General features: G+C 38.2%; 1 protein-coding gene across 1 annotated transcript in view; it reads left to right on the top strand.

Moving 5' to 3' along the window:
- Positions 1–19978, top strand: part of SGCD (sarcoglycan, delta (35kDa dystrophin-associated glycoprotein)) — a 720725-nt gene that overhangs the window by 288700 nt on the left and 412047 nt on the right. Inside the window, exon 2 of the mRNA XM_006863921.1 lies at positions 15047–15148. Coding sequence (XP_006863983.1) covers positions 15047–15148 — 102 coding nt within the window. The remainder of the gene's footprint in view (positions 1–15046; positions 15149–19978) is intronic.

Below are 19978 nucleotides of genomic sequence, written 5' to 3' on the forward strand. Positions count from 1 at the left end.
TATATATGTATTTATACACTTGGGAAAAAAAACTACAGATAATTCACTGCAAGCTGGTTTTAGAAAATTGTTTTTGGAATTACTTCTGAACTAGTAAATCCATCAAAGTTTTCCTCCTTTCATGGAAGTGGTATTGGAATTTACATTAAAACATAAATCAGATTTCCTCATTAATTTGCTTATCAGTTCTTAATAGCATCTGGCCAAACATGATTTAAAAACAAAACAAAACAAAAAACCAAAAACAGACTCCTTAGCATCTTCTTCAGGATGCTTTGTTGAGTTCGTCCCTTTCTGCCTCTCTGAATTCATGTTTTATAGCTCTCTACCATACACATGCTACTGTAGTCACTGGTTGTCTTGGTGTTCCTTAAAGGCACCAAACGCATTCCACCTTTCCCTGATCTTGTCATGACTAGTTCTCCCATTTTATTCCAGTTTCTTGGATGCCTATCTCTAAAGAATAGTGCATCTTTCCCTTTCATCCTTTGTCTGGTTGTTTTGTCTTGTTTTTCTTCACAGTGGTTCACAGTCTGAATATAAAACTTTATGAATTAAACAACCAAGTTCATGTATGTTCACTGAGAAACAGAGTTCTTCCTGGAGTCAGTGATTCCCTGGGCCATATTCAATTGGTCCACTTTGTGGAAGACACACATATGAAACATTGAAAGGATACCAGGGTATAGTAGTGCAAGCAGCAGAATTAGCAATAGACTAACACTTCTTCCAGGGAAATCTCTTATCAGTTAATGATAAGACTAAGGGAATATGGACATTTATCTGAAAGACTGAGTGCATTTAATACAGTCCTTTGAAAAGCCAATTTGGGTATCAAACTTGATGGACCAAATTGATAGATAAGATAGTTCTAGTTTGGGGAATTTGAGTCCTAGCTTTTCTGTTTCTCAACTAGCTTATCCCTGGGAATCTTTCTCAGAAGTATCAAAAAGGCCCTGGGCCTTTTGAAGCTGTTAACTTGAAGTCTCATAAAAGACTCTGTCTGTTTGAAACTGACAACTTTTCCTAATGGAAATAGAGAAAAGGCAGGACAGGCAACTCCTTTGGGATGTCTCCTCCATGAAATAATCTATTTTTGGAGTGATTTTCACAGTGTGCATTTTTTAATATCACTCAGGCCAGTGTCTTAATCAGGCTTTACTGGTGGGAAATGTTCACCTAGCAGCAGGGATTTCCATGGTTGGAATTTAATCTGAGCACCTGGCATCAGTCTAATCATATTTCATTTATTTTCCTTTATGCATCTGTATAAGATAAATGAGTCACCTCCTTTATCAACAGTAGCTCAGGATTCATAAACTCACATTTTTCACTAAGGACAGGGGATATAGCAACTTACACTTTATTATCTGTCTCTCATATTCTTTCCTTCAAACAATCGATAAATTCCTTGCCAATGTCTCTCTTTAAAGGTGCTTACAAGTTTTTGTTTCTGAGAAATGTGCTGGCATTAGTTTTTTTATACTTAATTTCTCCCTAAATGTAGGTGTATATTTGGCGCGATTCACAGGAGTTTTGTAAGACTGTCTTGGGCAACGTGACATTTCACACAATGTAGCCTAATTGCAGTCCCTCTGATTTGTTGGCACTTGTTCCCAGTGGTATCTAGGATTTGTAATTATCTAAATAACATTCACTTCTCTGCGTTATAGAACAAGCCTCTTTTTTAAAAATAGAAAAACCTTATGTTTATACTGTTCAACTACCCAGAATTTTTGCCTTCCATGTGGGAGACCCAGGTTTGGTTCTTGGCCAAATCACCATGTGAGTAGCCACTTCCTGTCATTGGAGGAGCTATTGCTATGATGCTGAGCATGTTTCAGTGGTGCTTCCAGAGGAGGCTGGGCTAGGAATAAATGTCTGGGGATCTGCTTCTAACACTTACCCAATTAAAAAGCCCTAAGGAGCTCTTGTAGCATAGTGGTTATGAGTTGAGCTGCTAACCTCAAGGTCGGCAGTTCGAAACTACCAGCTGTTCCGTGGGAGAAAGATGAGGATTTCTGCTCCTGTAAAGATTTACAGCCTCAGAAACCCTGTACAGGGTCGCTATGAGTTGGTTCCGACTCCATGGCACATAACCACCAAGCCTTAGGTGGAGTCTTGGTATGGTGCTGTGGGTTAATACACTGGACCGAAAGGTCGGTTTGAACTGCAAGGGCTGTGGTTCAAGCTCACCCAGCACTCCTCAGAAAATCCACAGATGGTTGCTATGACTCAGAACGGACTAGACGATACTTCACAAAAACAAAGCCTTAGGTATGGGAGTGTGATGACTTTCTATGATAAATAGTCTACTGCAAATTACAAGTCAGCAATTTGAGGCTTACCAGAAGCTCCATGAGAAAAAGATGAGCTTTTCTGTTCCCTGAAAATTTTACAGCCTCAGAAACCCTATATGGGGTCACTATGAGTCGATACCAATTTCATGGCACTTGACAACAAGAAAAATCCTTAAGCATGGTGTCAATGTCATTAGGACCATTTAAAATATGTTTGCACTCTATTTCTTTGTGTCTATTTAGGATTGTACTTCCCCATCTGCCTGTGATTGGTTTGACCACTCCATGTGCTTTAGCTAATACTATCTGAGCATATGTGAATTCTAGGCAGAAGTTTTGAGAGACCATGCATGCTTTGCCATATTCTCATTTCCATATACACACCAGTAATGATCAAGATGGTGGTTACCCTATTACCTGTGTCCCTGAGTGACTGAAATATGCAAAACCCACCACCTACTCTTCTAGGACATGCAGCTTCAGTGAGAAGTAAATCGTTGTTATTTGAAGCCACTGAGAGTCTTGTTGTTTATTATTATACTTATAACATAGTATGACTTCTTTTTACTGGTACCGATGGATTGACTGATTTCATCCTCTGTTTGGAAGGTATTATCTAAGTATTCATGTAAGGAGCCAGGGGCTTAGAAGGGTATCAGCAAGTCAGTGATGGAGCCAACATTCTATTACCATGCTATCTGATTCCATCTCATATGTTCAAAGTGCTGTTGTGTGCTCCAGTTATTGATGAAAGGATGTTTGTTAAAACATTGAGAAAAATTAAGGAAGGTTTACAAAATAATTACTTCCCAAGGAAACTTACAGCAAACTCCAAAGGACAAATAGGATTTATGCACTTTGGAAAATGAGGCTTATTTCTATTGCCTCTGTGTGTGTGTGTTGGGGGGGGGGGGGGGATGGGGAGCAGTAAGAGGAATACTCTTCCCTTTTGGTTGAATTACCTCCAGGAAAAGTATAAAGCAAAGAATGCCTATTTGTACATTATTATTGGCAATCAGGAAACAAAATGCTTCAAATATCATGGGCTTGATCCATAAATCATTAAAAGTAACATTGTTGTTAAAGTGCCAGTAAGTCGATTTCAACTCATAGCAACCCTGCAGAGGATTACGAAGAGCTGTTAGTGGATTTGAGCTACTAACCTTGTAGTTAATAGTCCAGTGCTTATTCTACAGTGCTGCACTAATAACTTTATGAGAATGTTGTAAAATGTAAGTGTAGCATTACATGTTTGACTCACCAAAACACTTGAACAATTATCAATGTTGTGTCATATTCTCTGTCTCTTCCTCCTGTTTAATCATATGAAGACACCATTCTAACCAATATATGTGCTTTATAGCTTCATGATAACTGGGAATTAATCAAGTAAGAAAAGAAAATCTGATATGAAATAGCTACTACATCCAGTGGTTAAAAAAAAAGAAAACATGAATGGCATATAGATTACATCAAATGAAAAACCAGATCAGAGCCTGTGGCTCACACACAGGACTAGCTGATCATTTTCCTTCCTATTGTATGAATCGTCCAGGATTGCATCTAGCATGTTGAGTGCTCCCAAGAAAAGATCAGTTGTGCCTTCATCAGCTGACCCAATGATTTAATTGCCTTGATCACAAAACATGCCTTGTGTCCAATCTACTTTGTTTTGCTTTGCTCCTTCCCTGAGCTGGGTTCTTGAATGAAACAGAAAACTTGCCAAAATGCTCCTTCAACAACTCCATACAAGTGTATACAAATGTATAGTCATCTTCTGTCTCTTCCCTTTCAAATCTCCTACCTCTGCCCCCTGGCACCTATTTCTAAAATGGTCCTCTTTCCAGATTTAGGAAATTCCAAAGTATATAACATCACGTTTTCTGACTGACTTGGATTCCTCTTTTCTGTGACCTCAAGTGTATTACTGTGTTTTAACTCTTTTCTTTTAAAGGCATCTTTATTAAGTTTAAATTTGCATACTGTAAATAAGGTTGCCATGGGTTGGTACCAGCTCAATGGCATCTGACAACAACAAGTTCACTCATTTTAAGTGTGCAATTCCATGATTTTTAGTAAATTTTCAGAGTTGCACAGCTATCATCACAATCCAGTTTTGGAAAATTTCCATCACCTGAATAAGATTTATTGAACTCATTTACAGTCACTTTGTATTCTTCTGTCAGCCACACTGACCTTTCTGTCTCTGCAGATTTACAGTCTGGACATTGTATATAAATACAAATTTTTAATATGTGGTCCTTTGTTTCAGGATTCCCTCACTTGGCATAATGTTGGGGTTTTCTTTGATGCTCATCAATGCTACAGCAGGTGATAGTTAGTACACCTACTTATTGATTATCATTTTATCCAATATTTCACATTAACAACAAGAGTAAGATTGTCTACTTGACTGCATCATGATTCTCAGGGTTTTGGAAGTTTTACAATGGTGTAGTCATACTCTATTTTGTGATCTGATGTGGCCATCTTCCATTTTTGCATAATGTTACATTTTGGTATATAACAGCTTCATGTGTATAACTGAACTCGTTTGATAGTGAGGAGTGGGTGCATTCTGTTCTTTTTATTGCTAAATGGTATTCTGTCACCTGCATATAGAATATTTTGCTTTTCAATTCATCTTTTGATATTTCGATTGTTTTTACTTTGGGTTGTTATCAATAATGTTGCTATCAATATCTATGTGCATGTCTTATATGACCATAGATTTTCATTGCTCTTCGATAGATAGCTTAGAGTAGACTTTCTAGGTCATTTTAGCATTTTAAAAAGTTGTTTTCCAAAGTGGCTGTTTTTTTTTTTGTTGTTGTTGTTGTTGTTCTCAATGAAAGTATGTGAGAATTCTCATTTGTCTACTCCTTCACCATCATGGGGTTATTCATGTTTTTCTCATTAGACTACAAGCTCCCAGAAGGTAACAACCTTCTCCGCTACTTTTCATTCATACTAGTCTAACACTTAGCACAGAACTAGTCACATAGTTGGGGCTTCATAGTGCTACATGGGATGTGGTGATTAAGTAGTTTAATTTTATAGTTGGAATGCCATGATCTCTGGACATCACTTTTCTCAGTTGTGAAATGGGGCTAGCCGTCCTACCTCCCTGAGTTATAATGAGAATTGATGGAGATGATGGATCTACATTTCTTTTCTAATACATGTGAGTTTTAAAATTTGCATTGGTGAACACTTTGTGAACTATCTCCGTTTATCTTTCTTTTTTTTTTTTTCCTTTTTCTTTCAGTCAAAAGTCTAAGAATTTTCTATTTTACTGGGTTCTAACTGTAGAATAACCAGCAAGACACAGTCCTTCATCACAAGAAATTTACAGTCTAGTAGCAAAAAATTGTTATTGTTATTAAATGCTCTTGAGTCAGTTCTGACTCATAACCAACCCTGTATAAGGTTTCCAAGGAGTGGCGGATATGTTTGAACCACTGACCTTGTGGTTCAAATCGACCTTGTTGCCCAGTGCTTTATCCTACAACACCACAACAGGAAGTACATAGGTGTAAATGGGTGATCTCAATACTCTGGAACGTGTTGTCAAAAAGATGCACACAGGTTATGATGCCCGACCTAGAGATGATATCAGTCAGAACAAAAAAATACTGCGGTAGAAGGGGAAGATAAAGCACTCCTGGCTAAGGGAAGAACATTTACAAAGACTCAAAAAGATAAAAGGTTTGGATAAGTGATTGGATTGTTATATGGCAGAGTAAGGGAGACTGGCAAGAGATGAGGCTAGAAAAGTGAGCAGGTGCCAGATTAAGAGTATCTCAATGGAGAAGAGATTGAAGTTGTCAAGGACTTCATTCTTCTTGGATCAACTGTCAACACTCGCAGAAGCAGTGGTCAAGAGATCAGACGACGTATTGCATTGGGCAAATCTGCTGCACAGGAACTTTTTAAAGTATTGAAGAGCAGAGATGTCAGCTTGAGGACTAAGGTGCGCCTGACCCAGGCCATGGTGTCTTCAATAGCCTCATATGGATGCGAAAGCTGGACAGTGAATAAGGAAGATCGTAGACGAATCAATGCCTTTGAGTTGTGGTGTTGGAGGAGAATACTGAAAGTGCCATGGACTGCCAAAAGAACCAATAGATCTGTTTTGGAAGAAGTACTACCAGAGTGCTCCTTGGAGGCCAAGATGGCTAAGCTTCGTCTCTCCTACTTTGGACACATTGTCCAGAGAGTAGTCACTGGAGAAGGATGTCATGCTGGGTAAGGTGGAGGGTCAGAGAAAAAGAGGAAGACCCCCAACGAGATGGATCAGCCAGGTGGCATCATTGATGACGTCAAGTGTGGCAGCGGTAGTGAGGTTGGCCCAGGATCGGACATTGTTTCTTTCTGCTGTGCATGGGGTCACTATGAGTTGGTTCCAACTCTATGGCACCTGACAACAACAACAAATGTTCCATTTAGGGGTCTGTTCTTTGCTGCTGCATTTCTTCTATGTCTTAAACTCTGAGGAGCTACAAAGAAGATGACTCAGTATGTGGATGGCAGAGGAGACCACAGGTAGGTAGATGAAGAGAAAGAAAGAGCACTCTTAAAATTGAAAATACTCCAATACAATGTTTCTCAATTATTATTATTATTATTATTTTTATTATTATTATTATTATTATTGACTTACCTCTCCACCACATGTCCAGGGAAATTTTGGGTCTTTTTTTTTTTTTTTTTTCCTGAATTGTTGCTCCCATGAAATTTTAATACTATAGATAGAATGTATATGAAATATATACATACATACATACATACATACATACATGCACATACATTTGTGCTTTACACATAAAAACAGGATCCTGTTTTCATCTCTAGGGACCAGTTTTGACATCATTAAATGTTGTATCACTCTGATTGGGAATACAGATTCTCAATGGTTATAATCTGTTTTAGGAGTAAGTCTTGAACATTTTTGTAAGAACCACAATACCTTCTAAAATGCAACTATTTGGAATGAATAAATTCTAGCCTTCAACAATTATTTATTGAGCACTTACTATGTGCTAAGTTGTAGCTTGTTGTTCCTGCTTTGTTAAGTGTCATCAAGTCAGTTCCGACTCATAGTGACCTTTATAGGGTTTCCAAGGGGAGGCTGGTAAATGTGAACTACTCTGACCTTGTGTTTCAAACCCGATTTGTAGTCCAGTGCTTATGCTACAGCACTGCACCAGAACTCCAAGTAATAGTTTAGGCATTGAGAATAAAGCCATGAGCAAAAGAGTCAAAAATTCAGTCCTCATAAAGTTTGCATTTGAATGCAATCTATATTGTAGAAAAATTGCTTCAACTCTTTGACCTAGACTAAGTAATGCTTGCCATTAAAGTTGCTCCAACAAGAGATGGTCTTGAGACTGACTTACTAAAGCAGGACTTGGCATTACTTCAAGCATGAAAATGTGCTGACGGAATTGAAACATCAGCAGATGCTGATGCAGCAGGAAAATCAGAGAAGCAGGAAGTGACACTTACTTTAAATCAACATTATACAAATTCCTAGCTCTGTCCCACAAGGGGCACCAGGAAATTCAGCCTTTTTCAGGAATTTTTGGAGCACCTGTGTCTTACCACCTGACACTGGCTGCCCTCAAGCATTCAATGAGGGAACTGTGGTCCAATCCACTCGGTCTCTTTAGTTCCACAGTTCTGATGCCACTCTGTCACTCTTTGGGAAGGGAGGCTGGAGCCAGGAAACCTCTGTCCTCTGAGATTTCTATCCACCCTGCTGACTTTGGCAAGATACTGGCTAATGGGAGTCAGATGTTGGCTCACCCCTCTCCTTTTCAACACACCTGCTGCGGTCCAGTCGGTGAGACTTACCATTTATAAGTGATAGCAAAGCCCTTTCTTTCATGCTATTTCCATGTGTCCTCTGCATTCAAGCCAAGTAATTACACAGCCCCACAGCCTGTTTGAAATGGTGATGAAAAGGGTCAGCAGCCAGCGTGAGAAATGTGAGGAAGGAAACAAATTAATTTTTCAGTCTGTTGTGCTGCTTTGCTCAAATCTGTAACATGCTCATCTTGTGGAAAATAACTGTTCAAAACAGCCAATCAACAAATCAGAACTAGATAATGTCTGAGGTCCAAATGCCATAATCCATGGACCAACTATTAAGTTTGATCCACGTAGGGTCTGTGGGTGTCGAGAAAGTGAGATTTACATAGGAAAGCCAGAAACCAAACAAATGTAGTACAAGTTCTAGCGAGGAAACTACAGCACGTTTTGACTAAATACCAAAGGTTTTGTACCAAGGGAATTGGTAAAAACCAGCTGGAATTATGGAAAAGTCTTATGTATGACAGGCAGGGTGGGGTCTCTGAGTTACTGCACACTAAAGTATTACTGGTCATTTTAAAAGTTTATAGTTCCTTCAAGTTTTAATCACAGGAACCCATATAGAGTGTGGCTGGGAAGTGCAAGGAGTAACTGCAGCACAGATGATGAGAGCTTGATGCGTTTGTTGATTTTATTTTGTACCCTGTCAGTTCCTGGAGCCTTGTTTTTTGTTTTCGTTTTTTTTGCCAATGCCTTCAGTGCAATTTGGACATCTTCTTTCAGTACCATTGTTTCTTAATCATATGTTATCTCTCAAAATGGTTCAGCTTTGACCATTTCTTTTTGGTACAATGACTCTGTGTGTTCGTCTATCCTCTTTTGATGCTTTCTGCATCATTCAATTTCTTGTCCATGTTGTTCTTAAGTGCTGCCGAGTTGGTTTCTACTCATAGCTACCCTGTGTGAGGGTTTCCAAGGAACAGATGGTGCATTTGAGCTGCTGACCTTTTGGTTATCTTACAGCACTGTACCAGGACTCCCATTTTGCCCATTATTATTGTTGTTAAGTACCGTGGAGTCAGTTCCGACTCATAGTGACCCTGCACAGGGTTTCCGAGGCTGTAAATCTTTACAGGAGCAGTATGCCTCATCTTTCTCCCGCGGAACTTCTGGTAGTTTTGAACTGCCAACCTTCAGGTTAGCATCCCGATTTGTAACCACTACGCTACCAGAGTCTATTTTGCCCATAGACTTCCATTTTTCCCTTTTATATAGCAAGTCAAGGCTTGTTTTTGTTCTTCAGTTTTTTTCAGCTTGAGAAAAGCAGAGTGTTTTCTTCCCTTTTTGTTTTCTAACTCCAAGCCTTTGTACATTTCATTCTAGCTGTCCGTTGAAATGTTCTGTTCAGTTATTTTACTTGCTCATTTCTTAAAGTTGCTTTAACATCTCTGTGTTTGAAAGTGTTTCCGGTCTCTTCTGACTTAACACTTTAGTCTTTTCTTTCTTTCCTATCTTTTTAATGACATTTTGCTTTCTTACTGAGTGATGTACTTGATATCATCCCATAACTCTTCTAGTCTTCAGTCATTAATGCTTATTGCATCAAATCTATTATTGAGATGGTCTCTAAATTTATATGGGATAGGTTCACAATCATGTTTTGGCTATCATGGAAATACATGGACACATATACACATGCATTACCTTTTTTTTTCTCTTTATTATTACTATTTTTTAAAGTTTTTATTGTGAATTGAGTGCTAGTTTACATTGGAGAACATCAGTTTTATACCATCCTTTCATTGCAATGATTACAATCTCCTCCATGAATCATCATTCAAAAGTATTTGCTTCTATTTCCTCTGGTTTTTGTTGTTGTTTTTGTTTTGTGTGTGTGTGGGGGGGGGTATACACAAAAACATTCAGGAATATATAATAATTTAAACAACCAAAGATTACATTCTGCAAGCCTGTCTCCTGGATGCCAGCACTAAGTCTCTCTTTTTCCATCAGCTGCTCTCTCTCCCCATGTCCTCATCTCTGCCTCAATCTCTGGTGTCACTGCTTCTTTGGATAGGGTCCTGTATTCCACTCATGCTCTTCTCCTTGATGGTCCTAGGGTCCTCTCTTTCTGGACTGTAAGATTAACTACTCCCCCATTTTTGTTATAAAACCCACCTTTACAGCTGTGACAATCACAATTAATCATGATAACAATTACTCACTATGGAATCATAAGAATCTTATCCCCATCTCTTTTCACCAGACCCATCTAGACAAGATGAAAACTATTCAGTGGAGATTCTACCTTCCTCTGAACTCTAAAACTAAACTCCCTCTTGAAAACTTGTAAGCCAGTCACTTCGTGCCTTAATCATTTTAGGTAGCCAATGTCTAAGTTGCCCATCCCTATTGACCCTGTATAAGGAGGTAAAGATGCCTTCCCTCTTATTTGGTATTTTGAGCTACTGTGGCACTAAGGGCTAATGAAACAGACTGCAGAGTCGTTTGAACAGCAAGGTTAGTGGTTCGAGCTTACCAGCCACTCTTGGAAATCCTATACAGGGTCACTATGGGTCAGAATCAACTCGATGGCACTTAGCAACAACAATAGCAACATCCATATGTATAGGTCAAGTTCATCAAATTGTAGCAATGTATACTTGTTTTCTTTACCAAAAATTGTTTTTTATCTGCATTTCTTTTTTGAAGACAGAGTAAACAAGGTGGAGTGGTCAAAGATAGATGGTAGACTTTGAATATGTTTTGTTTTTTACTTTTAATTTTGATGTCATAAAAATAACTTGTAAATCTAGAAAACAAAATTAGAATTTGAAAAAAACACCAGTCATTAACAACTGAAAAAAAAAAAAAAAAATACTGGACCACATTGTATATCAAACTTGGTAACTCAACCAGAAGGAAAGTAATTATTTCAAGTGACTTTGAAAGCCAATAATATGACTATAGTTTCTTATCTGGATGTACTTTATCTAAGGAGTGTAAAATAATAGGCCAACAACAACATAAATGTTAAAAAAAAAATGCTTTATCCATCATAGTGTGGCTAAGTTTTGACATTATTGTTTTGAAACTTTTCTGTGTGTATTTATGTTGGTGTTGCTGAGAAATGGAGTTTTGTATATGGAAGAAGATGAATAAAATCATATTACCCATGAAATTAAACACAAACCTAGACTAAAAATCATGAATGTGAATTGAAGTATCATGTGAGTTCATGATATATTTTATCTTAACACATATTTACACACACATTCCCTTGAAATGCCAAGAGATAATAACCAACTCAGTAGCAGTGAGAGCCCCTACCTCCCAAAATGTGGTCTTGAAATACCATCTCCAATGAAAATTCATCAAGGCTTCTTATGTTGTTGTTGTTGTTGTTGTTGTTAGGTGCCATTGAGTCGGCACTGACTCATAGCAACCTTTTGCACAGCAGAACGAAACAATGTCCGATCCTGGGCCAACCTCACTACTATTGCCACACTTGAGTCCATCGATGCTGCCACCTGGCCAATCCATCTCGTTGGGGGTCTTCCTCTTTTTCTCTGGCCCTCTGTCTTATCAAACATGATATCCTTCTCCAGCGACTGTTTCCTCATGACAATATGTCCAAAGTATGAGAGACGAAGCTTGGCCATCTTGGTGTCCAAGGAGAACTCTGGCTGCACTTCTTCCAAAACAGATCTATTGGTTCTTTTGTCAGTCCATAGCACTTTTAGTATTCTCCTCCAACACCGTAATTCAAAGGCATCAATTCTTCTACGGTCTTCCTTATTCACTGTCCAGCTTTCGCATGCGTATGAGGTTATTGAAAATACCATGGCTTGGGTCAGGTGCACCTTAGTTCTCAAGCTTCTTATAGAAACATCTAATTCTAGACCTTGATAAGGAAATGAATAATATAATCCTGAAACATACTGCCATACCACATAACAAGAAGGCTATTAAAGATTTCCACCAGTGCCAGTTCCATTGTGTCCACTCATATATCAGAATAGAACTGTGTTCCATGGCGTTTTTGATGACTGATTTTTTTAGAAGTAGTTCATGATGACTGTATTTTGAGGACACATTAGATAAATTCAAATCTCCAGCCTTTCAATTAGCAACAAAACTCTTTAACCATTTTACTGACCATGGTCTTCTGTCAAAGATTGTGAGGTTTATTAAACCATATTAAAAGGATCTAGGAGGCTACCTGGAAAGGTTCTCACTGACCGAAGGTACTGATGGAGTGAAGCAAATAAAAAATCTATAGTAATATTTGAAAACTAAAACGTCATTGGTCATCTTCAGAGGATATTAGGTAACCCACTCAGTATTTTCTGGGAAAAATTTTGAATGATGCAGAAAGCATCAAAAGAAGATGGCAGGAATACACAGAGGCACTGTAGCAAAAGGAAATGGTTCATGTTCAACCATTTCCAGAGGTAGCATATGATCAAGAGCCAATGATCCTGAAAGAAGAAGTCCAAGGTGCATTAAAGGAATTGGCAAAGAACAAGGCACCAGGAATTGATGGAATAAAAATTGAAATCTTTCAAGAAAGTGAGTTGGCAGTGGAGGCGCTCACTTAAATAAATTTGGAAGACAACTATCTGGTCTACTGATTGGAAGAGATCCATATTTGTGCCCATTCCAAAGAGAGGTGATGCAACGGAATTCAGAAATCATTGGACAGTATCTGAGATATCCCATGCAAGTAAACTTTTACTAAAAGTTAATACAGAAATGACTATAAGCATGCATTGACAGAGAACTTACAGAAGTTCAAACTGGATTCAGAAGAGGTCATCGAATAAGGGATATCATTGCTGACATCCGATGGATCTTGGCTGAAAGCAGAGAATACCAGAAAGATGTTTACCTGAGCTTTATTAATGATGCAAAGTCTTTCGATTGTGTGGATCATGACAAGCTACGGACAACATTGTGAAGTATGACTATTCTGGAACACTTAATTGTGCTCATGAGGAATCTGTACATGGGCCAAAAGGCAGTTGTTTGAACAGAACATGGGAGAACTGAATGGTTTAAAATCAAGAAAGGTGTATGACAGGGTTTTATTCTTTCACTATACTTATTCAACCAGTATGCTGACTAAATCCAAGAAGCTGGGTTATGTGAAGAAAAATCTGGCATCAGGATTGGAGGCAGACTCATTAACAACCTGCAGTATGCAGATGATACAACCTTGCTTGCTGAAAGTGAAGAGGATTTAAAATATTTACTGATGAAGATCAAAGAGCACAGATTTCAGCATGGATTGCATCTGAATGTGAAGAAAACAAAAATCCTTACCACTGGATCAATAAACAATATTCTTATCAATGGAGAAAAGATTGCTGTTGTTAAGAACTTCATTCTTCTTGGATCAACTATCAACACTCATGGAAGGAGCAGTCAAAAAATCAAACGACGTATTGCATTAGGCAAATCTGCTGCACAAGACCTTTTTAAAGTGTTGAAGAGCAAAGATGTCAGCTTGAAGACTAAGGTACACCTGACCCAAGCCATGATATTTTCAATAACTGCATATGCATGCGAAAGCTGGACATTGAATAAGGAACATCATAGAAGAATTGATGCTTTTGAGTTACAGTGTTGGAGGAGATATTGAAAGTGCCATGGGCTGCCAAAAGAACCAACAGATCTGTGTTGGAAGAAATGCAGCCAGAGTGCCCCTTGGAGGCCAGGATGGCCAAACTTCATTTCTCATACTTTGGGCATATTGTCAGGAGGGACCAGTCACTGGAGAAGGATATCATGTTTAGTAAGGTGGAGAGTCAGAGAAAAAGAGGAAGACCCCCAACGAGATGGATTGGCAAAGTGGCAGCATCAATGGCTCAAGCGCGTCAATGATAGTGATGTTGGCCCAGGATTGGGCAGTGTTTTGTTCTGCTGTGCATAAAGTCACTATGAGTCAGTATGAACTCATTGGCACCTAACAACAACAACAATTAATTACAAAGGGAAAAAAATCAAATAACTATTAAATTTGTATATTAACTGTTATTAAAAGTAGACAACTATGCTTTATATTTCACACAGTACATAAGCGACTTGTTGGGTTTGGGGTTGATGAAGAGAGAAAGAGAGTAACTTAGTGGGGTTGTGAGAAAGTGAATTGCCATAGAGTGACTCACATAAAGGATGCATCAACTAATTGTAGTAGGAAACTTCACTGAAATAAATTAAAAGGAGAACAATAATGTTAGTGAAATGTTAACATCTACTGGCTCCTTGATGATATTAAATAATGTTTTAAAAGATATAGCATATTGGTATGATTAAATAAAGGAAGGAGGCATGGATGGGTTTTATTAAAAATCAGATTTGCCCTGAGTTGGTAATTGTTGAAGATGGGTGGTAGGTACATAAATGTGTGCTATCTGTTCTTTGAAATTTTGTATATAATTAAAATTTCCCTCAATAAATTATTAGACATAAAAAAGTTAGCAACTCATTTAATTTCTTAAATATTTTGTGACTAGCATACAGCCAGTTTGAAATTTTTGCATAGATATCTGGAAGCTAGGTCTTTCTCTTGAACGTGGGAAATCATCCATTTGTCTGTACTTAAGCACCCCATGTGATAACTCTCAATCCACCTCCTAGCAAAAAGGGCCTCATTCATCTGTGCACTTGAATGACTGTGGGGAGGGAAGCTTACAGATTGCTTGGAATAGAATTTTCTCAGAATAAGTAAGCAAAGAGAAAAATATGCAAAATTGCATTAAACAATGCTTGCAAGTATTTTATGTATTCCTTTGGAGTCTTTCTCATTCAGCACCCTTTGAAAAAAGGATGAGAGTCTTAACTTATATTCAGTGTTTAGCAGCCTGAGGTACTTTCAGATTTTGGCTAATCACTTTTTCTCTGTTTTGTTTTGGTTGCCTCGATTTCAGGATGGAATGGGAAACTTGAGAATCACAGAAAAAGGTCTGAAGTTAGAAGGAGATTCTGAATTCTTACAACCTCTCTACGCCAAAGAAATCCGGTCCCGGCCAGTAAGTTTTTGCTGAGAAACAAAGGAATTGATTGTTCTCAGAATTCTAAATCACAGGGAAATTGTTTTGTTGTCAGCTGAGTGTAAAGGATTTGAGAAGGGGGTGTTAGTGAGATGAACGTGGGGTTTGAATATGAAACCTTGTTCATAGCCATGGCTATGGTACAAACAATGAGTCTCTTTCCATTCCTGTTTAAATGGAAGGCAAGAACCCTTGGTAACCAACCGAATGCCTTAAGTACTATGCAAACTGAGGTAGTATAGCCATAATTTAACAATTAAGTGCTTTCAAAGCACTTTTTGTTTTGTTTTTCATTAAGAATTTGGACAATGTAGCTGATGTTTGTTAAAATCAATGCAATATCAACTACTCTGTTCCAAAATGGTATTTAAATAATCAATATAATGTGTGTACTATATGCCCAGCATAACACTATGCTGCATCCATTATCATTGTCTAATTTAATTCACACAAAAGTAAGATAGTGTTGTTGTCCCCACTCTACAGATGAAGGAATTGAGGCTCAGAGAAGAAATTTGTTCAAAGCTATGTTTACTAAGTTACAGAATGAGTATTTGAACTTAAAAAAAAATCTAACTTAAAGCAGAAGTTTTTTCTCTCATGGTTACTTCCCTTCTTCTTTTTTAACCATACAAGTGATTCCTAGGTAGCTTGCTTTTATTCATCAATTTTACCAAAGTTTGCTTTATTGTCAAATGTGCTTTGTTAGTTGATTTTTGGTTTCTTTTTGTTTCTTAGTGGGTTGGGAAGATTTACCCCTTAAATAGGATTATTCATGCATTTATTCCTTCTGGGAATCCACCTATATGTTACCTGCAAGCAAGGAATAACAGGAAAAGCTCCCCAAGACACCACTTGCATTGTGTGCATCAATAAGTGTAATCAGTCAAATTCAGCAACTTGTTGCAGTTTGTATCCTAATGCCATAGAAACTATGGCATTGTACTAAACTGAGTATGACTGTTGAACTGCCTTGTAAAAAAAAGAGGTAGTTATGATATTAACATAGCAAGTAAGATCAGCCACAGAATAATTAATAACATTTAATAGGAACTCATAACACACTGGCTTGGGTACTTAAAGAGAAAAAGTCTTTGAAGAACCTCTATTCTGGAATATCATAGAATAATTAGTTGACTCTTCAATGAGGTTGTTGTTGTTAAGTGCCATAGAGTTGATTCTGACCCATAGTGACCTTGTATAGGGTTTCCAAGGAGCAGCTGGTGAACTTGAAGCACCAACCTTTGCAGTTCAAACAACTTTGCAGTCTGACACATTAACCCACAGCGCCACACTAGGACTCCTGTGTCCTTATTTAATTTTATAATGATACTCATTGCCTAGGTACTGAATAGCAAAAATCAAACTGATATTTAGGAAATACCAATTCTATAAATAGTTCTTGTTCTGTATTTAGTTTTCCCACATTGGAAATTTAGTTATCAATTCACTGGTTACTAGTTGTAGTCTAGATGAATAGTGTTATCTGTGATATATTTGGATTCCTGGTGTGGCACTTTAGGATCAGCAATAGTATGCGAGCCACCAGATAAGCAATTCAAACCCATCAGCTACTCCTCAGAAACTCTGTGCAGGGTTGCTATGAGTCAGAACTGACTCGAGGGCACTGATCAACTACACCATATTATGTTTGCTTTACTCACTAGTTTAGATTGGTCTATTCCCTCTACTGGGGTCAGCAAACTTCTCCTACAAAAGGCCTGAGTGTATTATTCTGGTTTTTATTTTTTGTGTTTTACCACCTTTAAAAAGTAAAAGGTCCTCTTAGGTCAAGGCCCAACAAGCTATAGTAGGTAATGCTCTGTAATCCATATTGGTGGTATTTCCATAATTGTATAAATGTGTTTAGGTTACAAGTGGGTTAAGAAAGCAAATTTTAAAAATCATAGACAATATAGTTAGTATGTGTTAAGCAAAACAGGGTTCCTTTGATTTAGAATTGGTGGTGCTACAGGTTAATGTGCTGGACTGCACAGCAGAAGCCCAGGGTCAGTGGGTCAAGTTCACCAGCTGTTCCTTGGAAACCCTACACAAGGTCGCTATGAGTTGGAATCAACTCGACAACACTGAACAACAAAAAAGTAGCTGAGACTTGTTTTAGGAGACTTCAAAAAGTGTGGCTGGTACATCTCTGTTAGGGTTCATGTGTAGAAATTCAGCTTTTAGAAAATACAATAGGACTTTAAAAGGTTCCTGGAAATATTCCATTATCTTTTCTTTGTATTTTCCATAACCATTTAGAGGTCGCCTAATGTATCTGCCAGTCAGCCTATTTGACAACTGACAATTGAAAACAATTTTAATACTGAAAAATCAGTAAGTTAAATTCAATTCTTTCAAATTACTGTCTAAGGAAAATAAAAAGTGTTTAATTTCACTATTTTTCCTTTTAAAGGGATTTAAATAAATAAGTAAAGCAGGACTTAAAAATTGTTAGCCTTTTTATGGTAAAATAATTCTATCCTAGCTGAAGACTGAAAACCACATATAGACATGCATATCATAAATTGGTCTTTAACTCAACTCTGTCTATTACATGTACTCTCTATTCTATCCTTTTGTTCTTATTAAGTGCCATCAAATCAGTTCTGACCCATAGTGACCTTGTATAGGATATCTTGTTTGGTAAGGTGGAAGGTCAGAGAAAAAGAGGAAGACCCCCCAGTGTGATGGATTGGCAAAACAGCAGCATCAGTTGGCTCAAGCATGGCAACAATTGTGAGGTTGGCCCAGGACCAGGCAGTATTTTGGTCTGTCATTCGCAGGGTTGCTATGAGTCAGTACTGATTTGATGGCACCTAACAACAACAACATATGGTTTCCAAGGAGCAGCTGGTAAGCTTGAACCAACAAACATATAAATAAATGTTCATGATCATTAGCCATTGTTGTTGTTGTTAGAGAGATGCATATCAAAACAACAATGAGATATCATCTCACACCAACAATAATAGCAAAGTTCAAAAATGCAGAGGATGATAAATTCTGGTGAGGATGTGGAGAGACTGGAACCCTCCTACATTGCTGGTGGAAATGCAAAATGATCCAACCTCTCTAGAAAACAGTATGGCACTTCCTTGGAAAAGTGAAAATGGAAATACCATATGATCCAGCAATTCCTCTACTTGGTGTATGTCCACAAGAAATACGAGCCATGACATAAATAGATATATACACACCAATGTAAGCAGCAGCACTGTTCACAATAAAAAAAAAGATGGAGACAGCCTAAGTGCCCATCAATGGAAAAATGGATAAACAAATTTTGGTACATACACACAATGGAATATTGTGCTACCTTGAAGAATAACAAGGAAGCTGCAAGCTAGTGCATAACATGGAAGAACCTTGAGGACATTATGCTGAGTGAAATTAGTCAGTCACAAAAGGATAAATATTCCATAATACCATTATTGTAAAACCTGAAGAAAAGCTACCCATGCTAAAATGAAAAAAACACAAAAAAAATTCTTTGTTGGTTACTGGTGGGGTAGGGGTATAGGGGATTTGGGGAGCTGGAGGGAGGCAACCGTAGAGCACAGGATAGGGGAAGACACATCATAGTTTGGGTGTTGAGTAGGACAATACACAAGAAGGGGGAGGAGTGGAAAAACAAGGTAGATAGGGAAACACTGAGACAGTTTTGCATGGGCTAAATGGGACAGAGGCAAATAGTGATGTATGCTCAACCTTGGAACAACAAGGCTCTGTGATACAGGGAACAAGGCATAGTTTGAAGAGAGGAAATAATACTAAGATGCTTGATGGTCTTATGTATATTGGTTTCCCTTGCCTACTATTGTAACATGGAAACTTGAGTTGGCTAGAAAGGCATGTCAGGAAACATGATTACAGAAAGCTTGTAAGCCCATATGCAGCCTATAGCTGATTGGAATACCTAAAAGGAGTTCTAGAACTTGCCCAGTGAAATAGGCCTCTTGTAGAGCCTTTGTAGTATATAGGACCTTAATTGAATCCTGAGCCCCATAGTGAACCATCTGAGGTAGGAGCATTCTCATTAGATAGGACAAGCAGACCAGCCTGGAACAGGTAGAGTGACAAAACATACATCTTCAAAGAAAGATCAGTAGGAAAAACCCCAAACAAAAATGGCAGTATGACTGACTACAAGAATAAGTAGTTGTTCGCTGGGAAGCCATCAAGGCAAGCAATCACGATCCTTCAGGACAAACCCCCCCACTAAGAAAAGAGACTCAAAGGGAACGCATGTGCAGGCATGTGAGCTTGTTGATGACCACATTGGTCTACTGGTGAATGGAAGAGGGGGAAAGGCAGCAATGAAGAAATGGACTGAGTTCAACCCCAGTCCATTGACCACCATTGACCTGGAGATGAGAGAGAAAAGAGGAAGGGCTGGTTGGTACAAAGTGTGATGAGACCTGGGGACACCTGAGCCCATGGACAAGGACATAGTCACAGAAGCCTAGAGCTGAGAGTGAAGCATCTAGCTGATATGAAGCGATAGGAGGCACAGAAGAACAACCAAAGTTGCAGACAGTACCCATTTGACCTAGCCTCGATGACTTGATAATCAGAACTCAACAAGTGGAAGATTTAAAAAAAAAAAACAAACATGCTACAACTTGATGAACTTGAACTATACTCATGGAGGTAGTAACTCTAAATACAGAGTGGGAAGGAGTGTTTGCAAGTATTAATGCTATCCCCTCTGTACACAGGGTAGTTAGGGATGAGCAACTCAGAGACTGGCTACCTAAAATGAGGGGGTGATAAAAGCCCAAAGTGACTAGCTTACAAGGTTTCAAG

This window comes from Chrysochloris asiatica, unplaced genomic scaffold (genome assembly GCF_000296735.1).
Source record: "Chrysochloris asiatica unplaced genomic scaffold, ChrAsi1.0 scaffold00057, whole genome shotgun sequence".
NCBI lineage: Eukaryota > Metazoa > Chordata > Mammalia > Afrosoricida > Chrysochloridae > Chrysochloris > Chrysochloris asiatica.